The sequence below is a fragment of the Medicago sativa genome, chromosome 7, assembly GCF_051527215.1.
Source record: "Medicago sativa cultivar Bolivia chromosome 7, Bolivia_mono, whole genome shotgun sequence".
Taxonomy (NCBI): domain Eukaryota; kingdom Viridiplantae; phylum Streptophyta; class Magnoliopsida; order Fabales; family Fabaceae; genus Medicago; species Medicago sativa.
The window spans coordinates 17,248,834-17,269,499 of record NC_140755.1 but is presented as its reverse complement, the minus strand read 5'-3'; the positions used below and the strand labels follow the sequence as shown (position 1 = coordinate 17,269,499).

Sequence of the window (20,666 nt, the reverse complement as noted above, 5' to 3'; positions counted from 1 at the left end):
AAAAAAAAGTCAAAACACCATAATTGTCGGCACTCATGCAATTGTAAACAATGGAAAGTTAAGCAAGCTATTAAAAGCAATGAATGAAATATACGTATAAAAAGTAGCACTATTTCAAATTCATGCCAACACACTTAATTTGAAAAAAAAATTCTTCTACCCCTATCACCAAAAAAATTGATATGTCTGCCCCTAGTTCAAAATTAATGTTACAAATGCCCCTCTTCTTCTTTTTAGTTGGCGAACAGAACGATTTTTTGGCAGGCTTTCTCTGAGTTCTGTAAATGGAATGGCGAGCATCACTTTATTCATTTTTTTTTCCAGTTTTGTATTTCAAATGGCGAGCAAGCCATTATTATAACTTTTTTTTTTTTTGCGTTTCTATGTTTAATAAACAAATGGCGAGTATGTTTGTGATTCTTCCAAAAAATATTTCTAATTTTGAATGTAATAGCAAATCTCTTCTCATTAATTACGGCCATATGTTTTTTTTATATTTTAATCACTATATTGCAGAACTAGTAGTCTCTTATGTTGCTCATGAAAGTTTTTGATGAAGCAACTTCTTGTAATCTGGTATCTAGTCAAATTAAAAAGTAAATAATCAATGAAAAAGACAAGTGGAATAATACTTTTCGCACCAATTAATTTTTAAACATAGAAACATAAAAAAATACAAAACAAAATGGCTTTTTTTTTTTGAAGAACAAAACAAAATGGCTTGCTCGCCATTTGAAATAGAGAACTGTAAAAAGAATAAAAAAATATGCTCGGCATTCCATTTGTAGAACTTAGAAAAAACCTGCAAAAATATTCTTATGTTCGCCAATTAAAAAGAAGAACAAGGGCATTTATAACATTAATTTTGAACTAGGGGTAAACATATCAATTTTTTTGGTGATAGGGGCAGAAGAAAAAAAATTTCCACTTAATTTTGAGAATTGTACAAAATTTGGCATCAAAGGTTATATATGCAAAGTGAATACAGTGCGAAGACTGATAAAAAATTGTAAATGTCGGGATTGCCTCCCATGAAGCACTTTTTTAACGCCTGATTTCATACTTGGATCATGCAGTTAAAAAATAGTGGTTACATTACATTTTTCTCTTTACCATCCAAATAAATTTTCAGCCTTTGACACTAGATCCACAATTCAACAATAGTACTTGTTGTGACCAAATAAATTCTCTCATTCATCAGATGATTCTTCTCCTTTCAAGAAATTTTCTACTTGCGGACAATCTTTTTCTTTTTTTTTTTTTTTTTGGTACAAACGGACAATCTTTTTCTTCTAATGACAAAACAGGGAGAATTAGAAAAACTTAGGATTTAAGTTCTAGTCCGATCTTAACTTATTTGGTAAGCAACATAAAATGTTGTCAGAGATATTAATTATTGAACCATGTATGTGCATGATGTGATGCAACTATATATATATATATATTTTTTTTTTGAGGGAGTGATGCAATTATATATGTAATTGTTACATTTTTATTAATGAGATTTATATCTCTGGTTCAAATACATTTCTTAATCATTACATAATTTTCATCTCAATTATTATATTTCATCTATTCTCAAATTATGGGGTAGTTGAACGTCTGTCGATTCTGCTGCCTTCAAAGTCACTCAAGTACTTCCTTTCATTTTCCATTATCTCTAACGCACGCAACTGATGAAATTTTAGACAGTTCTAGTTTTGTTGAATATACCATGCAACATTTCGTTTGATTTTAGGGTTTCAGAAAACAAAATAAAATTGGCTAGAGAATTATGGATTTGGGACTCTGATGATGATATCAAAATAATTATGGGTGGATAATTTGTGTAAATGAGAAATATATAGGAGAGTATGTTTTGTAACGGCTTCATTGTTGGTTTAATATTATTGGATTGGATTTGTTTATTGCCTTTTGATTTTGTCAACCATTCATTTCATTTTGTTTGTAGGTGATTTAATGAAATTAAAACGAAATATAATTGTCTGAATTAATTAACGTGATATTAAAAGTTGTCATATAAGTCATTGACTTTTGTTTTTGTTTTCGAAAGAATATATATAAGTCATTGACTTGGTACGTAGGATTAGTAAATAACTTTGAATTGGAAAAACATTAAATTAGAATAAGACCTAAATCATACCATGTGTATTATTTTATAGAGAATGTTTGATTTGTTTAGTTTGTAGATTATTTTGTCTAAATATTTTGATGAAATGCCGTTGTTCGTTGCGCAAGCACGCAATTAACTATGACCATGCATATGTTGCACAAAAGCCCCTTGGTCATCTCTAATACAGATTCCTATGCCAACTCTATTTAGTCCCTCAGAAAAGGAGGCGTCAACATTGCACTTGAACCTTCCCGGCAAAGGTTTGATAAATTTATCAATCTACCTTTCTGCATTAACATTGATAATTGATTGTTTCGTCTCTTGTGTGTTCTTCCAATTAGATAGAGTTGCATCAGCTCTGTCACAAACAACGTAGCAAGTTTCCGTGACATCATTCCAAACTTTGTTGTTCCTATATTCAGCCACTTCACAATATTAAATAAATATTAGTTTTTATAAACAATTATATCATTAAATGTCAGTCAAAGTCAATACAAAAAAATATTAAATATAATTCCTTTTTAAAATTTGGAAGGAGTTAGACTATATTGTTAGTGTTCTATAAATAACGACTTGTATAAGTTTTGTAGGTATTGTGCATCTAGCTATGGCTGATCCAAAAGCTATTACATTAAAACTCTCAATACTACTAATTGTAATGTTTAATGCTAGAGACACTATAAGTGCTATTTTTCCTAAGGTAGTTGTTACAATCAAGAATGATATAGCACCAAATCCAACCCCTTTAGATCTCACCGTTCATTGCAAATCAAAAGATGATGATCTTGGATTTCACACAATCAAGTTCCGAGAAATTTACATGTTTTCATTCAGGCCTAATGTGATTCCAGATCTTAATACTTTATTCTGGTGCAGCTTTACATGGAAAGGAAGTCCATATCGTCATTATCTTGACATTTATGATGAAAAGTGGGATGATTGCATACATTGCAATTGGAAAATTAACAATACAAATGGTGGTTGTAAGGTTTTGAAGGAAGGACCAAATTATGATCAATGTCTACATTGGAAAAGCATTCAATTAATGGATGCAAACAACACATCCAATATATAATTTCAAAAAGTCGATATCATTATGAATAAAGGAAAACTTAACTTATATTAAAGTGACTCTTTTTTCCTACACTATGGTTTTACTTATCGAGTTTTTCTAGTAAGATTTTTAGCGAGATAATTTAGTTTAGTTATCATGATTGTTATTGTAGGTATTGACCTAGTTGTTCTATTCTATCTTTTCCTTTATTTTAAAAATATTTTATAACGTGTTCTAAATGACGGGTGAAATCTCTCAGCTGCCAACATAGTTGAGATTTATGTGAAGTTTTTGCACCTAACTTTCCTCAAATGAAAAAAAGACTTCTACTATAAATATGTGAAATAAAACATTAAATACAAATTTTATTTTAACATTATAATTCAAGGATAGGTGGTTCCAAGCATAACCTCAAATGATGAAGTTACTCTTTTAGAATATTAGGGGAATTAGCAATTTTGAAATCAAAATTGCGTCGAAACTAATTAGGATCATGTAATTGTTTGATCAGAGGTTTTGGGAACCTCAAATTGAAGCAACCAGCAATGATCACAAGTTCTTGGATTTTTGTGAATATAGGATCCTTTTAGTTCTTTTTGTTTGAGTTAAGAGTTAAAGTGGCAAGCAATGTTGGCCTTGATTTTCATATAGCAGTTTTTTCTTGTTTATCTTGATTTTTTTAGGAGTGTGATTTGAACAACCATTTGATTTGTTTGATAATTTATACAACAACCATAATTTACAAAGAAAAAGTAGGTATTTGTTCGAAAACCAAAACAATAAAGAGATAAAATAAAAATTAATGTAAGTATGAGAGTGAAAATTGTTATAAAAGTTGTCAAAAAAAAGATATTTTAACATTATTTTTTTGAAATAAGATGTTTTAACATTATTATTGATTATAACATTTTCATTTGTTATTTTTTTCTATTGAAATTTTTTGCTTTTTTTATTGAATTATGAATTTTATATTTTACAATTATCCAGTGGTAATTTGAACTTTGTTATTGGATGGGGAATCGTAGGATTCATGTTTCTTCACTTGTTGTTATGGATTCGTTGTTGTTAGGACGATTTTGCTAATATCCATCGTTTTTAGAATTCTCTGACGGAATTTGACTCATGGTGCGAGCCATGGCGTGATTTCTTGAGGCCTGGGTATTAACTTTATAGAGGCTCCACGATGGGCCCCAATGTTCCCGTGTGAACAAGCGGATTTACCTTATGACCTCATCAGCATGAGGTTTTACTCCTCCGCTCATGGTTGAGTGCTCCACGACTTGTCGTGCACTCGTCCTTCTTATGTGATCATGAACTCATTAAGCATGTGGAAGGAAACATATAAAAAATGCACAAAAAATGAATATTTTATTCATTTTACTTTATGGTTTTCGAATATAATTCCATGCATAACTTGGAAGTGCTAATTCACGTGTAGTGTACATGTGGAAAATAAGTCATGTTATTCAAGAAACTTGGTATTGAACAAGTCAAGAATTAATCTCATTTTTTGTCAAAAAAAAAAAAAGAATTAATCTCATTTGGAATGTGGGAGTAATTTTTATAATGGCCAATAATGATGGAAATTCATTGCCATGAATTCATACAAGTAAACGTTACTTTTGACTTGTTGGAACATTAATCCCATTTGGATCAATTTGGAAGCTAACGATAAACTTGCTGATTTGCTATATGGAATGATGGCATCTGAATGGTGGTGTTTTGAATTGGCATTTGTATTCTCGTTATAGCTTTAATTTAATGAATAATTGTAAGCCTAATAATAAGCCATTTAGATTAGGATTTAATTAATTAACAAATAATCTCTTTGAATCTCTCTCTTTTTCATTTCTCTCTTGTGAGGCGTCACAAAAACCCTAGTTTCTTCTTCTTCATCCACCAAAGAGGGGTGATTTAGGGTCAATTTTTGACCCAAAATCACCCCTCTAACTCGTTTTTCTATTTCCCTTTTATTGAAATAAGTGATTTTCACATCTATTTCGTTTTATTTTGTGATTTCGTCGTCTTCGTGCAACGTTGGTTGTTCGTCGTCTTTGTGCGACGTTGTTTGTTTTTCTTGTTTCTCTCAAGTATTTGATCGCTTCAGATTGTCAGATCAGCTTCGATCTAGTGAAGATCCAATCAATGACTTTGGCTTCATCCACGTTGCAGATCCGGAAACATGGTTATTCCGGAGATTTAAATATAGTCATATGTGTAGGCATTTGTACTTTGTCGTTTTATGCTATTAACATGGATGTTGTGAGCCTGTTCACATATTCATCCTTTTTGTTTTTAGCGAATTTGCATTGTATCGATGTACTCTTTCAATTTGAATGAATGAATATCTTTTATTTTGTCAAAAAAAAAAGATTAGGATTTAATTTACCAGTTTTATTTGAATTAATTAGGGACTATTGAGTTTAATAGAGTCGGAACTCTATAAATTGTAAGTTTTTCTATGAAATAAATATAAGTAGAATTTTGATGAAAATTACACTATATGTATTTTGAGTGAGAGTTTTCTCCTCTTTGAGTTCTTGGATTAGAACTCGTTTATCGAATCTTATCAATGGCTTCCTTGCCATTGTGGCGATTCCTCTTAGCTTAGCATTCCTTCTTGAATTGGAAGTGAGTGTGACGCCTTCTTTACCATTCCTTTTCCCAAATCCATCTTTTTATTTTGCTTTTTATCCCTATACGATTTCTGTCACTTCCCATTGTAAGACTTATTACTTGATAGCTATGTAATGTTCTTTTTTGGCTATGTAATGACTTATGAACATCAAATGTATGACTTATGATGGTATATTCAACAATCAAAGTGTATGTTTTTCTATTTTTTACTTTGTTCAACAAATATATGCACCAAGGATCACATTGATATATGTTCTGATAATTCATGGACTTATTTGATGGTATTTTTTTTTACTAATTTAGGGATCGATTTGATGCATAGACAAACAATAGATGGACCAATTTGATGGAAAGATTTTGACAGAATGGTTGAATTCATTCATTGACAACCTCTTTTCATTACAACATTACACATGCATTGTTAAACAAACCTTTGGCAGAGGGCTAGCATAGAAAAGCCTTCTTGGGTTATTGACAGTGTTGGCTTTTCTTACAACACAAATTTTATGACACCAACATTGAAGCACTTTCACATCACCACTGAACATAGAGAGCTTGAAGATGAAGACCGATTGTTGTAGCTATTTTTGCTCATACGCCCACCACCCATCATTTCTGAACACCAAAGCTTGAACAATAAGCACTGATTTTTGGATTTCGAATTCAATCAAAAAAAAATAGGGTTTTAAGTTTTTTGAATTGAGGAAGAACTTTGTCGTCGATTCATGGAAGAAATTTTGGAGATTTTGAACTCTAGATGACAAATTATAAAATTAGGGTTCCAAATTTATATATTTGGGGAAGAAAGAGACGTTGGGGGAAAAAGAGACGTTGGGGGGAATTTTCGGCCAAATTAGTCCCTGCTTGTGTGGCATCTGACGTGGTAAGCATTGTAAGAGGTTAACAGTACATGTCACCTCCGTTAACAGGCCAACTTAACGGATGGACTGATTTGATTGACATTTTGTAAATTTGGGGACTAAATAGATATTTCGCAAAATTTGGGGACGAATTCGGCTGATTTTATAAAATTCAAGGACGAAGTTGGGTAATTGTCAAATCGAGGTAAGGGAAACTCGGAGCGGCACCACCCCAAGCTCCAACAACAAAAAAGCTAAGAACTACACCAAGGAGTGACCACCCCACACCTGCGAAGCACCTGCTAAAACAAAACGCAAAAAGAAAACCCAGGGAACCAGGTCGGGAAAGGAGGGGGCAAAGAACCCCCACCCAACCCCAGGACCACCACAAAAAAAAAATCCTACCGCTACCAACAAAGGACGAAATGCACCTCTCACTCATGATAAGTACAAGACACTTAGCAAGGAACCACTTCCAAGCTAAGAGTTTAACTCTATCCACCACAGGTTCCTCTCCAAGTGCGCCACCAGAAAACATAAGGTCATTTCGGGACCTCTAGATGGTCCAAATAACAGCATGTCAAACCAGAAGCAGACCTAACCTATCTCTCTTACCCCCTCCCAAACCTGTAAAAGACTAGAATTGCTGAGCAAGACTTAGGGGGATCACAAACTCCCAGCCCAACCACCTAGACACTTGATACCACACCGGGAGAACAAAAGGGCACAACAGAAACATATGAACTGACGATTCAAACGGCGCATCAAGCATAACCTAAACCCCCATCCAGGAGAGGAACACCCTGCTTAACCAGGTGTTAGCCTGTATTTTCAACAGGCTATAATAAATGCAGGCAGTTGAGTTTGACTTAGGTTTTGAAGAAAACTAGATGTGTTCGACTCATAAGTTGGCTCGAGTTTATGAACTTAAAGAAATTTTGCCATTTGATGGTGAAGCTTCGACAAGCAAGCAAGATGTCGAAGAGAAGTTGGTGCCGAATTAACAAGCCAAGCAGTAGTTATTGTCGAGAGATGTCATTTGAAATTCAAAAGATGTCTGGAGTAGTTATTAGCAGTTATGTTCGACTGTTTCTGTATAGGCAGTTATTTAGTATAAATAAGAGTTTTTCATAGGAAAAATGGGTCACAATTCAATCATACAAAACTTACACACGCAAACTATCCGCACTCAAGGAGAAACGAGTAATAAGTTGCAAACGTATGAATATGTGTACCAATTTACATTCAATTTATGCAATTTAAGTTTATCTCTTTAAATTAGAAAACTAATTGAGCTAGACGTGCATTCATTGTAGTGAAACTAATTTTTGAGTTTAGAAAACTACAACTTGAGTTAGACATGCATTCGTTGTAGTGAAACTAATTGTGATTGATGTAGTTTACTGAATTCTTGTTTTATTTATGAAGTGGTTTGATGAAATGTATAAATGCTAAGTAAATTAACCTAGGAGGTTGTTAATGTGCTAATTGCATACGAAATTGATGAATTTAAGTGTTATGTCAAATTAATGGATGTTAAGTGAATGAAATGTGAATTTGAATTTGATGTAGCTATTCTTATTTATAACAGATTGGATAAGTGTATAATATTTAAGTGGGAACAATGGGATTCCCCCTAGCTAGGTGAATTATCCGTCTATGACCGGACATGTAAGAAGGGGTAAACGAGGCACCGGTTATCTGAGTTAATCTATCTCTGCCTTACCAAATGATTCCTTATATAGATAGCTGACTTGTTAGTGATCGTTCTTATGTAATGACCATTTATGTTCACAAGTCCATTAGTTTAGGTTATCGAGGTTTTCCCACGTTCGGTAACCTACAAGACTGCTTATATTATCTGAGTTATAAGTTTAAGAGTAAGTGATTGGATAATATTGTTTATTGTATCTAATTAACTGATGTCGTTTATGTTTATATCATTTGAGGTTCAACTGATTACATTTAATTTTATGTCTACATCTTATGAAAAATCTTGATCAAAGGCAAGATTTTGTTTTAACCCACGTTGGGAAGCTCACTGAGATAATTAATATCTCACCCCACGTTTATTTATATATTTTTTCAGGTGTAAGTCATATTCAACGTATCATCAGAGGTCGTATCACAGACAAAGTCTAGTCTAAGGTCTATTTAATTGTTGTACCTTTCAAAAGTACTCTTTATGTAATTCTCAAATGTTTTATAAATGTTTCTTGTAAAGCAAGTCATTCAAGGTTATTTAATTGAAATTTTAAGTTAGAACTTTATGGTAAACTCCCCATTTGAGATCGAAATGTTTTAAATTCTTATTATTCAATTGGAACGTTCTACTTTTGATATGATGGGGCACTGGTTCGAACAACACTTTGTGTGGAAGAGCTTCTTTGCAAGGCTCTTTTTCTTTTTGTTGACCATTTGGTTCATAAGGGAAAGATCATAATAATATGAAGTTTGGTCAGAACACTTAGTATGGAAGAATGCAATGACTTTTGATATGTTGAGGCTCCAGTTCGAAAAATACTTAGTGTGGAAGAGTTTCACTATCAGTTTTTTTTTTTTTAAACATCTAGTTATGAGGAGAAGGCTCTGATAATCTGAAGTTCGATACACTTAGTGTGGAAAAATACAACAACTTTCGATATGTTGGGGCTCTAATTCGAACAACACATAGTGTGGAAGAGTTTCACAGTCAGACTCTTTATAACCCAAAAAATGTAAGAAAAAAACTCACTTACTTTGTCCCAAACTGTAAGCAAAAAAGACAAACTTTTATCCTATTTAATCTTTTTTTTTTAAAAACCATATTTTCCAAGAAAAACTTTTGTTTAATCTCGTGAAACTAAATGCAAATTACATTCAATTTTCTCCATAATCAATAGCCAGTGATTTTTTTTCATCTTTTCTATGAAACTTATTCCAAAGAAAACACAAAAAACTATACTCCAAATTCTTATGTTTTCATTTTCTTAATAAGTGTGATTTGATTTTTTTTCTTACAATTTGGGACGGAGGGAGTATAAATGAAAGAGAGAGAATAACATTTTTACACAGATATCTTCATCGTGTATGGGCCAATTTATCATTACCATAAACGCAAATTAGAAAAAGTTGAATCGAAAATGATGAAAGTAGTATTAATTTTAGAGTAGAGTTGGAAAAAAAAAAGAAGTTATTACCTCCTTTGTAATGAAAATTGAAAATGTTTTGAAAATGTCAATTATTTTGGGTTCGAAAGGAGTAACATTTTGTGGCAATTGTGAGAGATGGAACACGTTTCGTATTCTGATCTGACTAATTGTGAGGATCACACTTTTTCTAATTTTGTCTGAATCACCTCGAATCAAGAGTTTGTCATTTCCCTTTTCCCAATTCTTAGCTTCATTAGAGTTTTTTTGTTGTTTCGAGTTTGATTTATTCTTCCTAAATGTTTTGTTGTTTCAAATATCTATCTATTTGTTGTTCTATTTATCATCATAGGATAAAATATAGATTTTGTTAGGTAATGAAATGTATATAATTAATGAGAAATGCTAAAGAGTGTCTTTGGGACATTGGTTAAGGGAACATAAATAGAAATAATTTGTCGAAAAATGATGAAAAGTGTTGAATTCAACTTTTTAAAAGTCAAAAAGTTGTAATTTCCAATGCAAAACTACTATTTTTAGTTTCCTTAACCATTGCCCTAAGGGCACTAGTTAGCAAAAGTCATAATTAATTAAGCCATTACCCGAAAGCTCAAAATTCTAGAGATAACAAGGGAAATAAGAAACTCAATTAGGGATGGCAATGGGGCAGGGTAGGGACGGGTTTTACATTCCCCGTCCCCATACCCGATTCTCATATACTTACCCGTTACCCTACCCATACCCAACGGGGATGAGAAATTGAACCCCATCCCCGTCCCCGACGGGTTCGGGTATCCCCGCCCCATACCCATCCCCACATTGAATAATTTATTTTAATAAAAAATGGAAGTATTTTTGCAACCCCTAGAGAAATATTGTAATGCATTATCCAACAATATGTTCACTTTAACATTTGTTGGACCGACTCATTTAGTTGCTCCTTTAAATATCAATGATAGGTTTTATAACACGGCAATTATCAAACAAAATAACATGACATATCAACATAAACTATTTTTTTGCATTCGGGACGGGTTTGGGTATGGGTTCGGGGTGGGTACCTATATACCTGTTACTCGTCCCATACCCGTGTTTTGAAATCGGGGAAAACCCAAACCCAGTCAAAACGGGGAAAGCCCGTCAAATTGGGTTTGGTTCGGGTGGGTAACCACGGGTATGAGTTTTGTTGCCATGCCTAAACTCAATCTTAATGGTGCGGTCTTTGTGAATGAACTCCCTTGAAATACATGAGAACACCAAATAGGAATGTTCTTGTCTAGAGTATAGCCTGAATGGGGGTTTCCTGCTCTTATGTATCCCTCCGGCGAAGGGGGTAATCAAGGCCACATAGTTTTGATCTATACTTGACCTTTGAAGTGGCCCGGTGAGATTGGATTATTTGCCTTGGAGAGTAAGGTTTCCTTATATAGTGCTATATACTAGGGTTTGCGGTAGCTTATCGTCCTTTAGTCATTAATAGGCTCATGTCCAAATGGGACATAGGTCCCGCGGATATGTTGCCCTTAGCTGGCAGTGCTTTTGGGACCTCAAGTCGGTCGGTGCTTCCAGGACCTTAGGTTGGTTGGTCAGCCAGCCCTCGGGCAGGGACGGATTTGAATAGGGCATGGTGTGGCAAGTGCCACACCAAATTTATTTATTTATTTTTAATTAGTTTACTTCATAGTTTTATTCATATATTAATACAAACATCTTTTATATTTATACATGTGTCTATATTTTTACTCATATATTAATACAGGAATCTATTATTTTTAATATATACATGTGTCTCTATTTTTACTCGTATATTAGTAAGGGAAACTTTTTTTTTTTTTTAATTGTTACATGTGTCTATACTTTAACCCATGTCTATATTTTTACTCGTATTTAATACATAAATAATGTTTTGTACAATTTTTTCATCTGTCTATATTTTTATTCATATATCAATAGAGTTTTTTTTTTTATTTTTAATTGCTACGCAATTGCGACTTGCTTCCAAAAAAAGAGCGCAACACGCTTAACGTCCGTATGCATGGGTATTCTGCTAGAGCATTTGATTGATCTCTTGTAACGTCTTTATTAAATTTAATATTATTTAATTATTTGACTGAATTTTTTTGCCCCACTGATATTGTGAGTCCAGATCCGCCCCTGCCCTCGGGTGAGCTGACAAGACACTCAGCCGCTATCTGCTCGCTCAGTAAGCACCTGGCTCTCTAGGTCAGTCACTTGACCTCTCCAGTCGTCGTCCATCCATCCTGATGTCTATGCCTTTGGGGTACCAATCTCGCGGTATTGTACAAGGAGCAATTAATGTAAGCTTATCTTGCAGTGTTGTCAAATAATAGCTATAGTGTAGTAGAGTAAATTACTATTGTTTTGCAATATGATATGTAGTACAAAGAAGTTAGTTTTTATATTAATTTTGTCATTCTAAGTTAATTATTCTGTTTGGATTTTCGTTTTTGGAGTTCATATTATAAATGTGTGATAAATTTGGCTGTCTCGTGTTGGATATAATGAGACTCTAATGTCAAAAATTCCATTTTTATATCATCACCATCACAAAAGTGTGTACTTTAGCTTCCAATTTCATATGTTGTTAGACAATCTTTTCTATTCTGCTGACCAATTATTTGTTAGTTGTTTTAAATTATTTCATATGTTTCACAATAAGTATCTTCTATTGAGTATTTTCCATTGGGAAAATTCCTCCAATGAAATGTGGATCTTGAAGGTGTAACTAGCTAGTCAAACAAATTCTCGATATCAAGTATCGACTAACGGTTTACTCACATGGTGTTTAAAAGAGAAAGTGGCCACATTTGAAACACCACTAAAGAAGTCATGAAGCACGTACACAGATTGGACACAATATTTACACCGAACACGATATTTACACCGACATGTCTATTATGCCAAACTTGTTTTTGGTGTTAATTTTTTGAGATTGATTTTAATCTAGTTTGTTTCCAAGTAATGCATTCTTGCAAATTTATAAAGGCTTTTGCTGAGAATACAAGCAAAATTAATGTAGAAAGACCAATACCATCACCAACAATTCGGTGAAAGTTTTGATCATTCTACTTTTGTTTTGAAGGTTGTAAAAAAAGGTTTTGCTCAAGGTTGTAGTACTTTTATTGGTGTTGATGGCTGCCACTTAAAAACAAAGTATGTGATTAGAGGCTCATAGTAGTAAGGAGAGACCCTTATGACTCTCATGTGGTAGAAACTGAAACTAAAGAGAGTTGGAGGTTGTTTATGTTATTGCTTGAGGTTATTGCAAGTGTTGGGTATTAGAGTGTTTGCCCCTTTGGTGGAAAGAATTCTCATGTTAAGTTTGATTCTATTTGGTTGCCGTGTGCATGATCTATAGATTATCTTTGGTGTCGACCCAACACATTTTGAGGCCTAAAACAGACTATAATAAGAGGTTTTTTTAATGAGAGAAATTAATATAAATTCATAGGTTTTATAAAAAAAAAACATTACAATTAAAAAGAGAAATAAACATTTGCATTATATAAGTGGGAAAATACTTGGGTGACATAATGTCACCGTGACATTAAATCTGGGCCACACAAAGGTGTTGTGTTGTGTGGCCCAGATGTGTTGTATGTGTTGTGTGCAGGGGCGGATCTGGGATTAAATTATTAGTGGGGCTAATTTTTTTTTTTTTTTGAAAAAAGTATGACTAAAATTTTGACGAAATAAATTATACAAATAATAACATTTGTATTAATCGTAACAAATCGTCAATCATTTTGTTCCCTGTGTGGTAAAGTTGTTTATATTTTAGTGAATTTAACTTTTCAATAATAATTTAAATGACATCATAAAAATGATAAAATAATATAAATAAATTCGGAGTAAAAAATCTCAATCCAAAAATGGGCCTTCCCTTTATATATTTTTTTTATAGATTAGATAATGCATGACATAAGTTGCAAAATAAAATCTTAATATATATATTCATATATAATTTATATTGTTTATATTATTATCTGAAAAAATTAAGAAAATTGCAAACGAGAGTAGAGTTGAACTTGAAAAAAATTAAGAAAAAGTGCAGAAAGTGTTTATATTATTATCTGAAAAAATTAAGAAAATTGCAAACGAGAGTAGAGTTGAACTTGAAAAAAATTAAGAAAAAGTGCAGAAAGTGAGAGTTGAACCTGAGACATTCAAGTCTGTCAGAAAGTGAGAGTTGAACCTGAGACATTCAAGTCTGTACTCAAAACCCACGCCACCAAGCCACGGCAGTTGAATTGCTAATGTTATGAAATAGAAGATATATATTATTTAAGATTGGCTTTGTATAAAAAAAAAAAGTATGGGCTGGGCCTGGGCTGGTGTGGCTATTGCCACACCCTGCCTTGCTCAGGTCCGCCCCTGGTTGTGTGGCCCAGATGTTGTGTGACAATGTGTGTTGTGTGGTCCAGATTTAATGTCACGGTGACATTATGTCACCCAAGTGCTTCCCATATAAGTGGGAGTGTTGTAAGCAACAAAAAACATCACGTCTACCATCTTTACTGCATGATAAAGTTAAATAATTCATTTGTTATTTGACCTTTATTCGTCGCACACACATAAATTTGTCTATTGTGAGGCCTTTATTATAAGTATAAAATTTGAGGACCTAAAGCGAGGGCTTGAGTTACCTTACCCTTAAGTCAGCCCTCATAATCTTTCGTAACATTGAGGGCAACATGTATCTCAAGCAGTTGAAAATATTAACTGTTTTTGTACTTGGTTCGAAGAAAACAATAGTAATTTTAAACATGATTTTTCTTAAAAAAAAAAAATTAATTATGATTTAAATTAGTGGTCTAATCCGTTTGTCGGGTTCGTTATCTAGTGATATTTTTTGTACTAGTTTGATACAACCTTTGTGATTTTGTCCTATTCTTACAAAGGTAATTGAGTAGTTTAAAGTGCAATTTTCACAACTTTTGTAATTTTGTCCTATTCTAAAAATAGGTAATTGAGTTGTTGAAAGTGCAATTTTGAAATATTAAGTGAGTTCATCCTCTGTTAGATGGAATTCATTTCCTTTGTCTATCTTCTAAAAATAATGGGTTGTTATTTGTTCGGTTTGGTCAAACCCAGCGCTATATTCAACAAATGAAACACTCGCACCTAGCCATGTACTTTGCATGTATAGAGCTTCCACGAAAAGTCTTCAAGTGCCTTAACGTAATAGAATTTGATAAACCAATAATACCATTTGTCCATTTCTAGCCACAAGTTCACAACGTAACTTTAATTCCTCATACTATTCCTATAGCCACATACCACCTATTATTTAAGGCACATCACAGCCACGTAGAAAAAGTGAATGAATAATTGATTTGTAAGTCATTGTAATGTTGGCTATTTGATTGTAAAATCACAAGTGCCACATACGATGCATGTAAAGCTGGAATCATAGCTGCACTATCTTCATTATACAATTTTTCTCCGTTCTTATTGCGGAACAAATCCTCATAATTTGACATTTTGTCTTGTTGAAAAAACCGAATAATTAATTTGACATTGACTTAACAAAATTCCCATAAGATTAATATTATTTTCCATTGATTAATCACTATCAAGTAGTATAGTAGATTGCAACACTGGTCATCCTTTTATTTATCCATGCAACACTGGTCATCATCATTTGATTTATCCATGCAACACTGGTCATCATCATTTGATGATTGACTGATAATTCTCATAGCAAATATTTGATTATTGACTGATGATATTTCTCATACCAAATACTTTATTTATTTAGAAATATAATCCAGGTACAACACTCATAAAAAAATGAACAAGCAACATAACACAACACGTTTATTGAATCGCTTTCACAACAAAAGCTCAAATTTATTTAGGTAACAATGGTAACAGTAAAAGATAAACACGAACAGAACATAAAGTACTATTATATCTCCTTAACTTCCTCCTCGTTCTCATCCTCACTCCAGCAGCATTTCAGAGTAGACCTTGGAGATGAGCAGCCATCGTTTCGAACAAAGGTACGGTAAACGACTGCACCGTCTTCTCCAAGCACTTCATTGATCCTCTCTCCACAGTTGTATCCTTTAACCTCCAAAGGAAATTTGTCAAGTTTTTCACCATTTGTATCAATGTGCAATGCAACAGAAAACTCAGCTGGATAGAAACATGCTAAAACCCTTCCAACAAGTTCATTCAGAGATTTCTCTTCGTAGTCATAACCCACTGCTTCAAAGCTTGCATAACTGAATCCATCTTCAGGGGTGACATGGATAGTGGATATTGCACTTCCTTCAATTCCGTTCATTGAGTACCCGCAAGGTTCAAATTCGAAGTCGCATATGTCAGATTTTGGAAGGATCTTCCTGATTCCAGAATTCTTAGTCATCAAACCTGCTGAAGATGCATCTGTCTTGAAAAACACTAATGCCTTTTCTTTATCTAAACCAGTCATGCACATTTCAAGGCCATAGACAGCTTCCGGTGAAGCTTCTAGCTTAGCACTGGCAGAATAAATGTGCCAAATTTGTGACTTATCATCATCACCCATCATGTAAGCTTGGCTACCAGAACCTAGTTTGCCAAAATAGCTGTCAAGAACAGCAACTTCCTCGGAAAAGCTACGGTGAGGGAACGATTGAGCACCAGGAAAAATGAAACTTCCGCGAGTGTATCTCACCGATTTCACAGCAATGTTAAGACCATCGGCAAGCTTGAGAATTGCAGGGATAGACAGAAGCAATTTCGTAGTCCCGCAGGTTTTGATGATAAGTTTGTACGCATAGATGAATAAGCTTGACTCGGAAAGAACATATGAATCCACATAATCATTAGATAGTGAGTCAACAATGGTGCATTCTGCTGGTTTCAGAATCTCGTCAATTTGGTCTCTGGACAATGCTCGGAGGCCTAATCCAGCAGGATCAGAGAAAACACCGTTTTCGAAAAAAGTTATCTCAAGCCTCTTTTCATAGCCTTCAAAACCGATAGCTGAGTTTGTCATGGTCATCTTGACTCAGGGGAAAATAATTTTTGTAGTTTGTAGAATTAAGGAGAGAGGACAAGAAAAAGGAGAGGAGGAAACTAGAATAACTTTGCAGAATAAAAAAACCTAAGAACTATATCACAACCCAAAAAATCTCAGGATGGTTTGCGGGTGCACTGCATAATAAAGAAAAAAGGTGTTAAAAAACAAAGCCAAATCAACCAATCTTATACTATATACTACAATGTTAACATTAATCAAAGGAATAGAAATTGAAATGGGAACGACTTACGTTTGAGTAATCAGGTGATTTGAATTTTTCTACTCCACCGTTGGGTCGAACGTCTTCAATGATGTAACCGAGAGGTGCTTCGTACAAAAAGGAGGAACTACTACTGCTAGACTTCTTCTTACCACCTTTTGACTCCATTAGTTCATTCACACACCTTTCTGTCAAGAGAAAGAAGCAAAATGTCAGTCACAAATATAAGCATGTAATTGCAATGAAGTCATATTTCTGGATTATTTTTTGGCGAAGATGACTAAATAATCAAACGAACTTCTTAACCAATAGTTACAAATGAAAGTGAACACAACGCTATGCAATCAAATCTGGGCTATTTTTAACAAACATGACTAAAATATGCGAAGAGAACGCAAAATCATTAAGAAAAACTATTGGAAATCATAACAAATACAAATTCAACTTGTAGCATGGAAATAATGTACATCTTAAACAACACATACATCAATATTGGAACCACAAAACTAGCACTCAGGGTGGTATGGAACGAAAAGTTCATAACTTTCCCAAAATACACCAGTTTTAACAATTTAAACTATTTTCAGAAATTAAAAGAAACATTGAGCATTCAGATATTGCCATAAAAATTTTGAGAAACATGTGATTAAAAGAAACACTGAGGATTCAGATATTACCATAAAAAATTTATAATCAAATTTACGAATCAAAAAGCTTTCAGATTTTAAAACAAAAGGAAAATGGAAATTTAATCAAAAATAAAAACCAGATTCGTTTCAATAATCAAAAGCTAGCAACAACATTAAAAATCAAAATGTCAAATACAAAAATAAGCCAGTAATTGGAAAGAAATCAAGGTTTCTGGGTTACTATTTATCATAGTCTCGTAGATAACAAAAACAATATGTGAAAACACGATGGAAAAATTGGAATTGGAAATCACAAGAACTTCAACATGTTACATGAAATAATATAGCGTAGCATGAACAACACATACATCAAATTAACCATATCAATTATGTGAAATCAAATTATTAACAAGTTGTTAATAATGCAATTAATTTATTAATTCAAAAAATTGAACCATATTTCATCATCCAAAACCATAATCAACAATCTAAGAACAAAGAAAATAAAAGCGTGATACTTACAGTTTGTAAATAATTGAAGAACGATTAAAGCTTCTAGATTTCCCCTTTTATGAATCAGAATTCTGAATTATTATGACCTAAATCAAAAACAGAAAAAAATAATCAAAACATGAAATCATCGCAAAAATTGAGGAACGGAAGCAAAACATGAAATCAAAAAGGAAAATCGTAATCGTTATTAGACTTACAGAGAATGAAGAAAATTGAGGAACGGAAGCAAAACAGCTGAAAAGAAATGAGAGAAAAATTGGAATTGGAATTAGTTTTAGGTTAAGAGGAGGGAGCGGGGTGGTTTATATAGAGGCTCAGTTGAAGGTTTAATGACAATAATACCCTCGTACTTTTGATCATATTGCTTGAAATAATTTCCCATTTCTTCACCGCGTGGCGTGGCACGTACGTACCACCGTTGTCCTTCAAATTTGTTATGGAACTTTTATTTATTTTTAGTCTGAGTGGAAACTCATTTTGATTCTTCAAAATTTTCTCACAAATGTCCCCCTTTATCTCAGTTGATAAAGACACTACATAATATATGTAAAGGTTTAGAGTTCAAATCTCGGACACCACCAAAAAAAAATTTCTCACAAATCAATTAAATCTTTGACAATGACAAAAATAAAATTTAAATTACTTTTTCCGTTTCAAAATACATCTGGTTTTCAAACACTTTACACATGTCAATGCACAACTTTGACCGTTAATATTTTTTGGACTTAAATATGCCTTTAGTCCCTACACTTTCATCGGATTTTGGCATTGGTCCCTGCACTTTTTTTGTTTGGAATTGGTCTCTGCACTTTGTAAAAATATTGGTATTGGTCCCTCTGTTAACTTTCTATTAAAAAAAACACAAACCTATTGGTATTGGTCCCTGCACTTTGTAAAAATATTGGTATTGGTGCCACGTGGCATGAAATGATTGGGCCACGTGGCACTCCGTTAGTTTTGTGTTTTTTTAACAGAAAGTTAACAGAGGGACCAATACCAATATTTTTACAAAGTGCAGGAACCAATGTCAAACAAAAAAAGTGCAGAGACCAATGGCAAAATCAGATGAAAGTGCAGGGACCAATGACACATTTAAACCTATTTTTTATTATCTAAAGTAAAAAATTATAAAAATTTAATATTTTAAAAATATTTGTCAAGACAAATGAAACAACATCTTACATGCTAACATTTGTATTTATATATTAGTTAAAAAGTAGAGTCAAAGTAAGTCATGTGAACAGTGCACATTGCAAAAATATAACATTTATTTTGACACGGATGAAGTAGTTTCTAAGACCATTTACAGTGGTTTTTTCATTCAACACCTACTTTTTCAATTCTCAACACTCCACATCATTTTCTCTCTCTTGTTCAACGAGAAATGATATTTTGACAACCATTTTTAACAACTTTGGTGACAACCCTCTCTCTCATACTCTCATTGTACTTTTATTCTCTCTCTTCTTTTTTCTCTCTCCATTGTTATTATCCAATAAGAAAGGAGGAAAAAGGTTGTCACCCAAAGTTGTTTAAAATTGGTTGTCAAAATATCATTCCTCTTCAACTTTTACCATCTCCAATGGTTTTTCATTCAACACTCTACCCCACCACTTTTTATATTTTTTATTCTTATTTAATTTTATATTTTTGTTTTTATAATTACATAAAATTACAATTATCGATTATAATTAAATTAAAATAAAAAACACTTAACAAATTATTTTTTAGTTTTTTGTAAAAAAAAAAATTTATTTAAATAATTTATTTTTATTTTCTTAACTTAAAATGCAATACAATAAACCCTAAAATAGTGAAAAATTTCACTAAAAAGAAGTTTAAAACTTCAAAAGAAAAGCTAATAATAAGATTAAGATTCCTTCAAAAAAAAAGATTAAACAGTGAAAAATTTGGTTTTTTTCCTGTGTCCAAATCAAATGAACCATATCTCTATTTATAGAGAAAAAAAATCATGAATTTTGGTGAAAAAATTAAAATTAAAAAATTAATTTACAATTAAATAATTGAGTTCAAATTATTAAAATGAGAAAAATCCGAACAGCCAATCAGAATCAGCTACGTGTCACACAATTATCCACAAAGCACTTTCTCTCTCCGCCTCCTACAACTTCACTCGTTGTTGTCTGCGCGTGTGCTGCACGCGCCGATTCTGGCCAAGCAAAGCGCGCCACGTGGCCCTCTGTGAGACAGATTCAACATGTTGAATGCATTCAACATCTCTCTCCTCCACATCATCATTCAACACACCATTGGAGCTGCACCACATGTTGAAGGTTGCTTTCAACACCATCATTCAACACCATTGTAAATGGTCTAATATTTGTATATTGAGAACAAATCAATCATTCTACTATGATAAATTAAGACTTTATTCTCCATCATGAAAATGTCAATGTTTAAAATGGATTTTATTTTGTCAAAGGCTGAATTGAACCGTCAAAAAATTGCAACGAAAGCG

At 33.0% G+C, this 20,666-nt stretch overlaps 2 protein-coding genes across 2 annotated transcripts; one reads left to right on the top strand and one right to left on the bottom strand.

Moving 5' to 3' along the window:
- Positions 1 to 2,720: 2,720 nt before the first annotated feature.
- On the top strand, positions 2,721 to 3,188 carry LOC146904687 (S-protein homolog 5-like). Its single transcript, XM_085728343.1, has one exon. It carries the CDS (start codon positions 2,721 to 2,723, stop codon positions 3,186 to 3,188), a length of 468 nt encoding a protein of 155 aa, XP_085584469.1.
- Positions 3,189 to 15,544: 12,356 nt separating this feature from the next.
- LOC146904686 (S-adenosylmethionine decarboxylase proenzyme-like) lies at positions 15,545 to 18,469 on the bottom strand. The gene is made up of 4 exons (XM_085723490.1): positions 18,385 to 18,469; positions 18,197 to 18,273; positions 17,076 to 17,233; positions 15,545 to 16,959 (listed from the first exon to the last, which is right to left on the bottom strand). Exon 4 carries the CDS (start codon positions 16,805 to 16,807, stop codon positions 15,725 to 15,727), a length of 1,083 nt encoding a protein of 360 aa, XP_085579616.1. The 5' UTR covers positions 16,808 to 16,959; positions 17,076 to 17,233; positions 18,197 to 18,273; positions 18,385 to 18,469; the 3' UTR covers positions 15,545 to 15,724.
- Positions 18,470 to 20,666: the final 2,197 nt, after the last annotated feature.